At 40.8% G+C, this 13402-nt stretch overlaps 1 protein-coding gene across 30 annotated transcripts in view; it reads right to left on the reverse strand.

Annotated features, from left to right (window-relative positions):
* Cadps (calcium dependent secretion activator) overlaps positions 1-13402 on the reverse strand; it is a 452678-nt gene that overhangs the window by 85202 nt on the left and 354074 nt on the right. For 17 of the 30 annotated variants that reach the window (XM_040747608.1, XM_040747603.1, XM_040747598.1 and 14 more), the window contains 2 exons: positions 8410-8566; positions 6471-6612 (listed from right to left, as the gene is read on the reverse strand). In XM_040747608.1, the coding sequence (XP_040603542.1) occupies positions 6471-6612; positions 8410-8566 (299 nt within the window). Of the gene's footprint in view, positions 1-6470; positions 6613-8409; positions 8567-9717; positions 9739-13402 lie in introns of all 30 variants that reach the window. The other 13 variants (XM_040747596.1, XM_040747599.1, XM_040747581.1 and 10 more) reach the window with 1 other exon arrangement.

The following is a 13402-nucleotide window of genomic DNA, read 5'->3' on the forward strand; positions in this document are numbered from 1 at the left end:
CTCTGAAACAAGTTCTCCAAATGGCTTGCTTCACCAGCTAGGTCAGACTAGTTAGTTTGCAAGTCCCACGGACCCAGCTGTACTCATCTTCCTACTTCTGAGGCTATAAGTGTGCGTTCCATGGTACCCAGTATCTTATGTGGGTTTCAGGGGCTGAACTAAGGCTCTGTGCTTGTGAAGGAACCAATTCATTCCCAACTCCTCTACTCAGCCAAGATTTCACTTCTTGATATGAATGGCTGTTCAATGGGTATATGTGAAAGTTTATTGAGCTGTGCGTTTTCCTACAAAAGTCATTTAAAATTAGTCAAAACAACTAAAATAGCAGTGCTACCTTTTATCAGCGTTTTATTTTTGGATGAGGTTTTATCTTTCATTGATTGATACAATGGAAGGGAGATGGGTGGTTTTATGAAGGGGAGACACAGAAGAGAGAGAGGGGGGAGGGAGGATGAGAGAGAGCATGTTTAGAGATTCAAGTGAAATCAACCACATTTCTTCGGAGGGTCTGTGTCACGTACTGCTGCAAATACTGGCACTGAACATCTTGCAGAGGCATTTGAAGGGTGTTCCATCCAGCCAAAGTCACTGGCATGGTAGAGCCCAGCCTAGCTCCGAATCTGAAAGGAGCCTTCCTGTTTAAGTGGAATTGACAGTACTTTGGCAGAGGACTTGAGGTTCTCTTTTTGGATCTTGTAGGGAAGGAGGAAGTTTCGCCAAAGCAGCTCTGGGTGAGCTGTTTGCCTAGCAGGACTCCCGGAGGCCAGGCTGCCTCTGGGCTCTCTCTGGGGCAAAGCTGTAGCAGAGAAGCCGGACCTGGCAAATAACTTGGATGCCTGTCTCCCTCCAGAAATAAGTCATTCAAATGTTCCCAATGGAAATCCAGCCCCGGATTATAAACTGAAAACCCTAGAATGCAAAATTGCCAACTCGGTGTACTCACTCTTCCTTCAGGGAGATAGATAGGTGTTTCACAGATACACCATTCCGTGTGGTGCCAGGATGCCTTTGCGGGGTGGCTCAGGAGAATGTGAACTAAACATTGCTATTAAGTAGAAGAAAAAAAATGGAACTTTCCCTTCCATGTGTCTCTGTTTAACTGGAGAATTTGCCTTTGAATTCAGTCCCTGGTGGTTCTCAGCCTTAAACACTGCCATGAAACAAATCCGCTGGCGATTTCCACTGAGACATGTGTAAGCCTATATAAGCAAATGTGATCATTAAATGATACACACACTGAATAATGATCAAGGAATTAGGAGATCTTAGAGATGGCAGCCTGGAAAGTTAAAATGTCAATTCTGAGCAAATTATAAGTAGCTAGAAATGAATAACATACAAATGTCTGCAAAAGCAACTTAATTTAAACATATTAGTGGATGGTGGATACACAAATGGAAGAGAGCTTTGTTTTGCATACAAAATAAAAATACTCATATTAATCAAAACATATTGTTTTAGTAAAATACAGCATTTTGGCTATGAACTTGGGTTTAGATAGACACATTTCCTTCATGGCACATGTTATTAATGATTTAGTTCTAAAATGATAAAATATGACATTTCTGCTTTTATCAGAAAGTAAAGCATATCCCTAATGTTACTGATATTTTACCTGGACTACTAAGGGGGTACAATTGGAGGCAACTTATGAGCATAATATTTCAATATCACACATTTAAAGGAGAATTTTGCAAAGCACTTAGTTATGTGGTCAAGGCTCTGGGAACCAGTGATAGCAGGAATGAATCATTATTTTTAAAGAGGGACCTCCAGTGGCTACCAGACAACCAGCCAGTCATGACTCTCGGTAAGAACTTTAAGTGTATGTCTCTGGGTAGAACAAGAAGTGAAAAAATTAGCCTCTAATTCATTCTAGGGACCTTGCTGGAAAGGATTGTTTTCACTTAGCTCCGATCTCTAGAGTCTGAGATGACAAAGTTCTCATCTGCTCTCTCTCACGTTCATCTGGGTTAGAGATGTGAGCGTACTTCATTGATACTGATGGCAATGATTATAGGTGGAACTGTTTTCTTAGAATTATTTCTAATCAAGACTGTTTCCATGCAGAGGGGACATAGTTACATCATCTCTCAAATATTTCTGCTTTAACTTTATGGATGGGGTAGATTTTTAGATACAGAACATGTTCTACTTTTATAAGCCATTTGTTGCATGAATATATGAAGTACATCTGTCTTTTCTTGGTGCTCTGTATACTGAAACTTCTCTTTTTGTTTGTCTTTAGGGCTAATCCTACTCAGGGGTATGGGTACCCTTTGATAACTCCCTAGAGTCTCAAGTAATGTTTTCTAACTTGTTATTCATTATTACTCAGCCCCAATTTACTTCTCTATGAAAATATGATACCACAAATGTACTATTTATTTATCTATGCACTATGTGTAGACCTACATTTTGTATATGATAGCAGTAAGATAATTTATCACAGCTTTGGCACTATTAAGGCCCATTGAGAACATATCATCTACAAAACAAATCCCAAACTCCCTGGGATTTGAGACTCCCTGAAACATCGGAGAGGCTTTCTCCATCCTTGATAGCCTGTACCAAATTCTCAGTGTTTCTTTGGTATACTCTGCTCCCCTGCACATTTCCAGTGGTGTTCATGGTCCTTCGGGTGAGTCCTGCCTCTTTTGAAATGCTACTCTTCAAGTCATTTCCTCCAAGACCTCTTAGTGGAAACTCATCCCTCTATGAGCTACATTCTCACACTCTTTATATGAATTGTACGTACATACTTTGGTAATATTTAAAGCAATTATTGTATATACATTGCTAGACCCAACTAGATATAGATTCCTATTCTGGGGATGGTATCTTTTTTCTCATCTCCATCTCCATAGTTTTACTTTTTTGTTATATCCTTGCAATCCCTAGCCTGTACATATTTCTGGCATTTTGTTGAGCCTGGTATGTGCCAGGCCCCACTCTGTTCTAGATCTAGGGGAGGGAGAGAAGAGAATATGTAGTTGTGTGTGGATACATACAATAATATTAGCAAGAATCCTAGCAATGGAAGATTTTTGGTTATCAAAACTTTGTTTCATACAGGAGGACATCCAGTATTGGGAAAGCCAACCAGGAATGGATCTTAATTCAAGACATTTATGGCTCAAGGTAATCTTGAAAGTTCCTGGCTCAGGACTTCTTTTAAAAATTTTATCGTGATTATGATTATTAATGTGTTCCCACATGTGCCAGGAAATGTACTTGGAAATCAGGGAATAACTTTGTGGAATTCTTTCTGTTTCTTCACTTTTCATGGGATCTGGCAATCAAATGTTCTAGGCTTTTAAGGACCATGCCTTTACCTTCTGAGTCCCTAGAGTCAGGAGTTCTAGATTCAGTAACACTTGTATATTTTATAGCTGGCCACGCACAAGCTGACAAAGTGTCTGTTGGATACTGTCTGTCACTGTCAAATCTTCAACACTTTGAGAAAGGATATTAGTTAAAAGGTATTTTTCATTTGCACATCTGAGGTTCAGAAGAGGAACATGTATTGTAAGCGCCTGGAAACCAGGATTTATAGTCCTTTACAAGAAGCAGTAGTTACTGTTACTCTCCTAAGTCTCCCTCACCTGACACAGGCAATCACAAAGCCAAGGATTCCGTGCTTTCAGAAGAATCCAAGCAGAGACAGAGGGGCCACCCACACACTGAAAAGAATTTCTAAATTTTCTTCTACTCTATAAGCCCCTATGACATATTAGCAATGAGCTGCCACTAAACAGCTGGGTGAGATGTTGTCTACCTACGTGCAGGGACCAAACCCCATATTCAGGGCTGCTAGAAGACCTCAGAACTACCCACCCAACTCTGGACAGCGGTCCACTGGCATGCACTGATGGATGTTCAGGAAGGGGCTAAGGCCTGGGGAGCTCTTGAACACGTGGTCCTGTCTTGAAGATAGTCTTTGACTGCAGTTGGAAGCTGTACAGTGGGATTTTCCATCAGTGCACAGAGAATATTGGACATAGGCCATCTCTTCTCACAGAGATGAAAAGCCACTTTTCAAGGAAAACAAACATGGGACTGAGCTATTTACCTACTCTACCAAATAATCTCTGTTACATTAAGCACAAATAATTGCAGTTTCATTTTTCTTTACAGGACAGTAGTTTGATACAAGGAAATATGAAAGATGAGTACTAATTTTGTATATTTTCTTTTTATCGCTTTTATTCACTGTGTGTCTGAATGCATGTGCATCCATACATGTATGTGTGTGCATATATGTGTGCATGTGCACACATGAGTGTTTGTATGTGTTAGAGTCATGTGGCAGAAATTGAGAAGAGTAAAGGACCGGGGAAACATAAATTTACCCAAGTCAGTTCCTTGATGGAAAGAATTCTGAGTTGCTTTTTTATTTTTTTATTTTCAAGACAGGGCTTCTCTGTGTAACAGTTCTTGCTGCCCTTGGAACTCCTTTTGTAGACCAGGCTAGTTTTAAACTCACAGAGATCTGCCTGTCTCTGCCTCCTGAGTGTACCACCGCCGCCGCCACCACTGCCTGGCTCTGAAAGAGTTTTTGTTGCTGTTTCGATAAAAATCCAAGATGAAAGAAGCCCCGTTGCATAAGGAAGAGGGAGGGCCCTCTGCATGCCGCCAGGGGGCGCTCTCACTTGTTCTCTTTGCATGGTTGGAGGCATCCGAAGGTTTGTCTCAGTCCCTATAAACATGTCCCAGTCTACTTTTTATCCTCCAGGCCACACAATATCCGTATTGTCTAACAACCAGCTAATGTGTGTGTGGTTAAAAGGAATGTTAATCTAGCTAATGTTTTACTTGGCCTTTTCAAATTTTTCCACATGCTCTGAAAAGCATGTACTGTTTGATATGAGTTGGACAAAGACTAACAGTAACACAATTTGGACAGCAGCTCCCACCACATCACACTCAAACCTGTCTACGTTCTCAGGTGTGGATGTGGAGATTCAGAACACCTAATGCTTTTCAAAGTTCAGACTTTAAATTCTGGATCCATGAGTTCAATTTCATCAGTTAAAAAAAAATCCCCAACAAAACATTCCCAGACTACGATTCCAATTGTGAAAGTGATTTTGATTCTATCTTTACTGCTGGCCGTACTAAGAACACTTGAAGGCTTCCAAACGAATAGCAGTCATATGTTTGGCTTCTAAAGAAGTTAACAGATTATAAAATGACTTTAGTGACATTTTCGCAGAAATTCATGACAAGTCTCAGACCCTGAGTAGGAACTTTTTAAAGAATCACATTTAAAGACTAGAAAACAAGTTCCTAGAAGTCAAACCCTTGCCTTCCCGCTAGGGTGAGACCCCAAATCTAAGGCGCTTTAGTAACCAATGGCAGTATCATTTCCCTTCGCTGTATGTTGGCAATAGTACCTTCCACATTTAAACCAAGCAAGGAAATGCTATTTCAGGATGGTTGCTATTTTCAAAACATGAATATCACTCATTTAAGCCTTTTCCTCTTCACAGCTCTTTCCCAAAGCACAATGGTCTTGATAATTATGATCAATAAATAAACAAAAACCTCCTCATGAATGCATTAGCCTCTTAAGGATGAGCTTTAGACCCCAGAGTTAAGAGTCAACAGACCTGTTACTTTTCTTCCCTTTCAAACCAAGAGCTATGGGCCATCCACCTGCTTTCAGTTTGGGTAACTAAAACACAGTCCTCCTGTGACTTAACTATGGAAGGGACCAGAGGGAACTGTGTCAGTCAGGGTTGTCCTAGAGATTGGCGGGGACTGATTAATACACCTGCTTGAGAAAAGGACTCCATACTGAGGAAAGGCTCTCCAGTTTCCTAAAACGCTAGTGCACGCCCTTGTTTTCTTCCAGGTTGCTACATCTCAAAGATGTAAAGATCTGCAGATAATAAATAGTTTCTTAAAGAATGGGAGGAAAGGGGCCCAAAGAGCTAGGATCTACCAGGGCAAAGTCAGGGCTAGCCTTTACCACATCACAAAGCTTCCATATAGGGTGTCATTTTGCAGGATATTTGGGACTGGTCCTTGGCAGTCCACAGGTACAGCCTTTTCCTCTGATAGCAGAGGAGGTACTGGGTTTGCCAGACACACGCAAAACTGCAATTGCCCAGCATCTTACAACACACAGGATCCCCCACGATTTATCCAGCGGGGTATGTAACCAATAATATTGTATATTGTGGTCAGTACCCTCTCCCGGAGACCTTATAAGTAAGATAAACAGATCATATAAATACACACCCATGGTTATATTTCTCAGTCCTTCTGTATGTTTTGTGACACAAAGGTTCCAATTTATAAAACATACTTCTAATTTCTTCTCTCTGTCCCATCCAGGCAGGGAAGCCGTGAGTACCATATCAAGAAATAAAACAAAGCTAGCTCTCAGTTCGTACTAACAATGATAGTCATGTGACACACTCCGCCGCCATTTGTATTAAATGTATTAAAAGAGGTTTCCTTACTTGACTGGTTCCCATGACTCCCGCTCAAAGCCCCTGTGAATGGATTGTGCAATTGAGGACTCCATCAGATCCACATATCTAACAACAAGTGGGGCGAACAGGTCCTGCAGGTGCTTGTGAAATTTCCCATTGCACAAATTATCTAGAACAGATAAGCAAAATCATGGTCAGAACCACAGCAACTTTATGGAAGTAAGTATACACACAGAGAACATTGTCTTCTACATCAAATACCCTCTTCTAAGGAAACTGGAAGAAAAAACAAACAGGAACAACACTGAAGCTCACGCTTGAATCTGTGTGGAAGGGAAATGTGAATAAAAGCCACATTACCTATTCGTGCACTTCCATGAGAATTAACAAGCCACAGCATTTGTAAATGCTTTATTTTACCCCTCTTCGACCTACTCAGTACCAGGAAGAAAAACAAAACATTCCCTGACACCTCCCCTTCTTCAACCCTCCTGGGAAGACTGCTTTATGGTTATAAGACACTGAAGTGCTTGCAGTGTTCATTGGATATATATATATATATATATATATATATATATATGTATATGGTTTTTCGAGACAGGGTTTCTCTGTATTGTTTTGGAGGCTGTCCTGGAACTCGCTCTGTAGACCAGGCTGGCCTCGAACTCACAGAGATCCATCTGTCTCTGCCTCCCGAATGCTGGGATTAAAGGCGTGCGCCACCAACGCCCAACTTAGAGATATCTTTTATCTAGGAAGTATCACCTAATAAAAACTGAAAAGCAAAAAGAGGTTAAGTTAATTAATTTTCTGGAGAGTAAATAAAACACAAGAAATGGATATGTCTTCTCACATGCTCTTGGGTTCTTCTGATAAAGACAGGCAAGAGAACTGCTATCCTTAGTAAGTCAGTATGTGTATGTGGTATGGTGTGATGTGTGTGTGTGTGCGTGTGTGCGTGTGTGTGTGTTGTGGTGTGTGTGTAGTGTGTATGTGTGTATGGTATGTGGTATGTATGTGTGTGTGGTGTCTATGTTTGGTGTGCATGTATATGTGGTGTGTATGTGTGTGTGTGGTGAGTGTGGTATGTATGTGTGTAATGTTTGTGTATAGTGTGTGTGTAGTATGTATGTGTGTGGTATGTGGTGTGTATGTGTATGGCTTATGGTGTGTGTATGTGTGTGTGGTGAATATGTTTAGTATGTATGTGCAGGTGTGTGGTGTGTATTGTGTAGTGTGTATGGTGTATATATGTATGTGTGTGTACAGTTTGTGTGCAGTGTGTGTATATGTATATATGGAGTGTATGTGTAGTATGTGTGTGTGGTATGTGTTATGTATGTGTATCATTTGTTGGGTATGAATGTATGCATAGTGTGTTTGGTATGTGTGTATATGTGGTATGTGTGTGCTTATGGCATGCATGTGTATAGTGTATGTATATGCATTGTGTGGTTTGTGTATAGTGGTACACATGTGTACATGGAGTGTGTGTGTAGTGTGTGTGTATGATTTGTGGGGTGTGTATCTGTGTGTGGTATGCACATGTGTGTGGAATGTGTATATATATATATATGTGGTGTATATGTTTGGTATGTGTGCATGTATGTGATACATATGTAGTATGTGTGAGTAGTGTGTATGGTGTGTATGTGTGTAGTGTGTGTGAGTATTGTGTGCGTGTAGTGTGTGTAGTGTGTATATGTATGTTTGTGTGGAGTAAATGTATTTACTGTATGGAGTGTGTGTGTTGTATATATGTACAGTGTGTGTATAGTATGCATGTTTGTACATGGAGTGGTGTGTGTGTGTGGTGTGTGGAGTGTGTATGTGTGGTATGTGTGTACAACAATAAATCAAGGAGGAACTTTGTCTAACTCACAGTCTATGTGGAATAAATATATCTTAGCAACAAGTTTATGGTCATACTAATCAGAAAAAAACAATAGTCCAGGATGATACATACAGTCTGTACGGAGAAAGTCATTCAGCAGCTGGAACAGTGGGAAACTGTCCCATGTGTCTGGGGGTTGCACCTCTAATGCTGCATCCATGTCCACTGCAAAGAGTGACAGGAACGTCTCCGCATGCTCCACCATTAAGTCTGACCACCATGCAAAGGCCTTTGAAATGTGGCAGAAAAACAACAGAGAGGTAATGAGTATCTCCATGGGATGAAAGGTATGTACTCCAACCCTCACTGCTTAAGACTGACTGTGCACCCAGCAGGGCGTGATCATTTTATTGTAAAGAGAACAGCAGTTTGGATATGTGTGGACCTCTCAGTGTCCAAGGCACTGCTCTGTAGAAAGCCTTGCTCCTGACTGGGAGGTCAGAGGACACCGCTGCATGGAACTTCTGCTCAATTTACAATAACTCAGTAGGCTTGGGTCATGCTCTGTCATTGCTGCTGGCTGGCTCTTGCTCTAAGGTGTAGAATTTGGGAGTTTCTTCACTGTGTTTATGGGTTTTCTGCTGGTCTAACTTGAAAATTTGCAAATACTGTTCAGTCACATTTCCATATCTGGAAATTGGTTGTCTATGGTCTCAAACACAGGGACTCCTGTTTCCCTACACAGTGAAAACATTACCCCTATATCAGACTAAGTCAAAGCAAGCCATTATTAGAATTACTATATAACGGTTGAGTAAAATGTCTATCTCAGGAGGGAATCTTTGTTTATTACTTCTGGTCTAAAGGAAATATCGAGTTTAGCCTAGAGAACATGGAATAAGGTTAGGACTTACTTTCCTGGGGCATAGACACATATGTACATTGAAAACCAAAAAATATCAGTGAAGTAACTCATTTTCATGCACATGGGTCCTTGGAAATCATTGTGCAAGGTCTCAGGGGTGACATTCACATCAGCCTTGGCCAGATGTGAATGTAGTTAAAAGGCATGCATGCATGTAGGCTAATCATTTCTGGCGGGGGCATGCAGAATGAGTGGTGGTGTCAACAGGCCCTGTTTTGCTGATTTCAAAGAGAGCAGAAAACAAACATTGCCAGCCTCTTTTTGTTCCCACCGCCCCACTCAGTGCCGTAAAGTATCCACATTGGAAACACTTTCCGGAGCATTCACCAAAAAAGATGGGAAGGCATTTGGAAATATGGAACATGATTATGGAAATAGTTCTATACATGAAAGGGTTTGGTCAATGGCCAAGCTCTTCTGTGATCTAGTCCTTATTGGAGGGGTACTCTAACAGCCACTAGGAGGCAGAACAGGGGGGCTACTTCTCCTCTTTCATGATATTTCACTTTACTTACTTCTCCTTTATCAACATGTGGCTGGGTTGCAAATTAAATGGAAAAAATCAAGTCATGTACGGTTCTTAAGGATGGCTTGGCTGGAATAGACCCCTGCTGTTTCCACTGTAATGTACAGTAAAACCCCACTGATTCAGAGCATGCGAGGGGATGCTGGTCTGTGAGCCAAAGGCTCAAACTGTTGGACTTTCTAGCAAGAGATATTTTATTGCTTTTGAACACAGCCTGTAATTGGGTACTAAAGTAAATGACATTCCTGGATTCCCCAATGTTTAACACAGGAATGTATCAGAATGCTTACATTTCCTCAATTTTTAAGTAATTGTTGATAAGTTGGCCTGTTAGTTAAAAAGATGGGAAACTTGACTTTGTAGATTCAAGGATGGAAAAAAGAATTATATGCCTCCAGCTTACAAGAAAAGACTTCACAATTTTCACAGAGTGTTGATATTATGCTAAATATTTTATTTAAGAAAAATGAAAATAGCCATAGGTGCAACTGAGTCATTCCAGATTCTAAGTATTCGGGCCTAAACGAATGGGTGATTCTAGATTCTAAGTATTCGGGCCTGAACGAATGAGGTTTTCTTGTGCTTCAGCACCCAGAGATGAGCACCCTGGGCCTGAGTCCAGTAGAGGAAGAAATCCTTCCTCCCCCAGTCAGAGCCTTTCCAGCCTGCCGCCATTTAGGCAGACTGTGTGAATGCTGGGACTTGCTGTGTTCCTGTCCACAGCCTGATCCTATACAGGGCTGACTCTTCACTCCACATCAAGGATATCTGCAAAATTCACAAAGGCACAGCGAATGCGACTGGCACTCATTATTTACTTGGTTGATCAATGTTATATCTTCAGGGTATGGCCAAGAAGATAGTATGGGAAAGAATGTATTATGTTCCCATGTACAACTTTGTTCTAAGATGACAGGGAACACAAACAGAAGACCAAATCAAACTGAAACCCAGTCAAATGCACGAAATTAAAAATTCTTAATCCAGCTTCAGATATGGCCCTTAGGTTTATAATTTTAAAAATGTATAAACAAGAGACCATGATGCACACTGTATCTCTCCTCTGTAGAGAATAGAGTCCTACATAATTTGTTACTGAGCAACTCTTAGTCTTTGCAATAATAGTCACATGAGCTGGGTACATTGGGAGCCTACAAAAAGCAGTAGAAGCTGGCACAGTGAACGAAGAGATTTTAAATTAGGAGGCTGGGGAAGAAATGAAAACCAAGGTATTTCTTTGTAGCACATTGTAATCGAAGTTGACTCTTAAGAAGTAGGCAAGAGTCTAGCTAGGATAGTAATAACTAAACAGTAAAGGGATAATTCTAACCAAATGAGTAGCCTGCATGGCTAGGCTGAGCAAAAGCTCGACTTTATTTTAGGTTTGTTCTTACAGGTGAAAAACTACTTTTGCACACAAAGTCGTGTATGTTGACTGGCACCTAAAGTCTCAGTAAACCTTTTCCATAGACAATATGGAGTTACTCACTGGATTGTAAATACTTACCCGGTGCTTTTTATTACTCAAAGACAAAAGCTGCGTGCCTCAGGGCATACATTCACTACACTGAACACACTATATAATTCTGCACACAAACTGACATGTATATATGTACTCCTCTATGCACCACAATACATATATACATATACATACGTATACATAGAGAGAGATTAGGAAGGGGGAGTGCATGAAGATATAATTTGTGTGCCTGTGGGTAGGCCAGGTTCTGAGAAAAATACTCTGCTGCATATGAAAGCAAAATGTGACAACAGCTTCCACATACAGCATGTGTGAATAGTAAAGAAGGGATGTACTCTTGGCTGATGAGAGTTTTTTCCCTCTTGGGACATTTACTGTATTTTATTGGAACTTAAAACAGCTTCAAAGAGGATTAGTTGGTTTTTGCGGGAAGGAGGGCAGCCTTATTGTCACTTTTATTTGTGAGGTATCCACAAACAGTATGGTCATGACAGTTAGATCTACATTTATGATTTAGTGATTTGTTATTATTTTTTCAAAGCTTAGTGAACACCCAGACAGTGAGTTCTGGGCAAGCAAATCTTCATTCATTCAGGGAGAAACTGTTTACAACGTGTTCTAAATCAAGTCAGCTTTTTCCATTACATGCTAGTCACTTGGCTATCGACAGGGATTCCCTGGGCAGCTTTTGAAAGAGAACAATGCTCTAGAACTCCCTAGAGATTCCAGTCAGTGGGGCTGGCACAAGACATGAGAATTCAAATTTCTTCCAGCTGCTTCAGGTATTATTGCTTGTATATGGAAATTGAGAACGGGTGGGGTGCCTTCCAAGACCAGCCCCCTCCTCCTGCCTGGGAAGCAACCCTCCCTCCTTCCAACACAGCCCTTCAGTTCTCAGGCATTAGGTACCTCTTACCTAGACTTCACCTTTTTTAAAATCAGCAGATATTTAGATTTCTTGGACATTCTTTTCTTAATCTAAGAACAGCTAAACTTTGTAGAGTGCTTATTATATGCCTGCCACAATATCTGATGGTTTGCTTAATGTCACCCCTCCATCTACCAGCAGGCCCCCCACTGCATTAAGTAACTAGACCATAGTCACACGACGAACAGCCATAGTTAGAACTCAAGTCCAAGCTTCTGTGGCTAGATTCTAAGGTCTGGTTGATGTGCACTCCAGCCTTCATATTATATATCCAGCCCAGCGTATTTTATTTCTCATTGTCCTTCAAGGAACACTAAACTCCCCTCAGGGGTCAGCAGATAGAAGTGACCCAATGGGTATATCTGAGTAAGTAGTAAAATTACTGATTTGGGACATAATCTTGTACATTTACTAAAATAATTTTGGTCTTCAGAACTCTAAAATAGGTGAGGGTTTATTACTAACTTCAAAACATACTGTTGAGAACAAGATTCAGGTTACCATATTTATCTGCCCTGCATGACTTCCAAATCTGCAAGTGGAAAATACTTTTATGACAGTGATTATTAGGATGATTGGCACAAAAAAAAACCCCAACCTTTTTGGAAAGGTCAAAAGAAGTACTTTCTTTGGAGTTTGGGTTTAAAAACTGGTTTTGTTTTACAGTGCTGGGATAATACGTTTTCTTTGGTGCCTCTTTGGTGTGGCCGAAGAAGATACACATTCCTTGTGATGTGGGCGTAGCCTTAGGGAGTAGCTTGATTACCAATCAAGTATGTCTGTCATTTTCTTCTTCTGTCATTCACTTAAACCCACAGTGGTGACTGGGAGCAAACATGGTCTTCATATCCACAGCTTCACAAATATGTGGACTTGGTCAAGCCTTTACCATTCAAAGCCAGGAAAGGCAGGCCAGAGTCCTTCAAGTCCCTGGAGATGATTTTGAAGATACTTATCATCTCTTGAACCCCCCAACCCCCAATCTAAAAAGAAATCAAACAAAATAAGAGTGGAAGAAAAAATCCAACCCAACTTCATTGTGTGTGTCTGGAAGTTACTCTTAGGTTTGTGTACTTGGTTGTACTATTTGACGTCCCTTTTTCCTCCGGGTGTGTTCATTGCTAAGTGCTAGATGGGTTAGTGACACCCACTCACAGGGTCTTCCCCTTGTACCGAGGGTCTGCAGGGAATTCAGGATTCTTCGAGACACTCTCTCTATATATAAATACTGTATATATGACTCACATACAGACAGCTGTAGAGGAG

Source organism: Mesocricetus auratus, unplaced genomic scaffold, assembly GCF_017639785.1.
Source record: "Mesocricetus auratus isolate SY011 unplaced genomic scaffold, BCM_Maur_2.0 Super-Scaffold_100006, whole genome shotgun sequence".
In the NCBI taxonomy this organism is placed as follows: domain Eukaryota; kingdom Metazoa; phylum Chordata; class Mammalia; order Rodentia; family Cricetidae; genus Mesocricetus; species Mesocricetus auratus.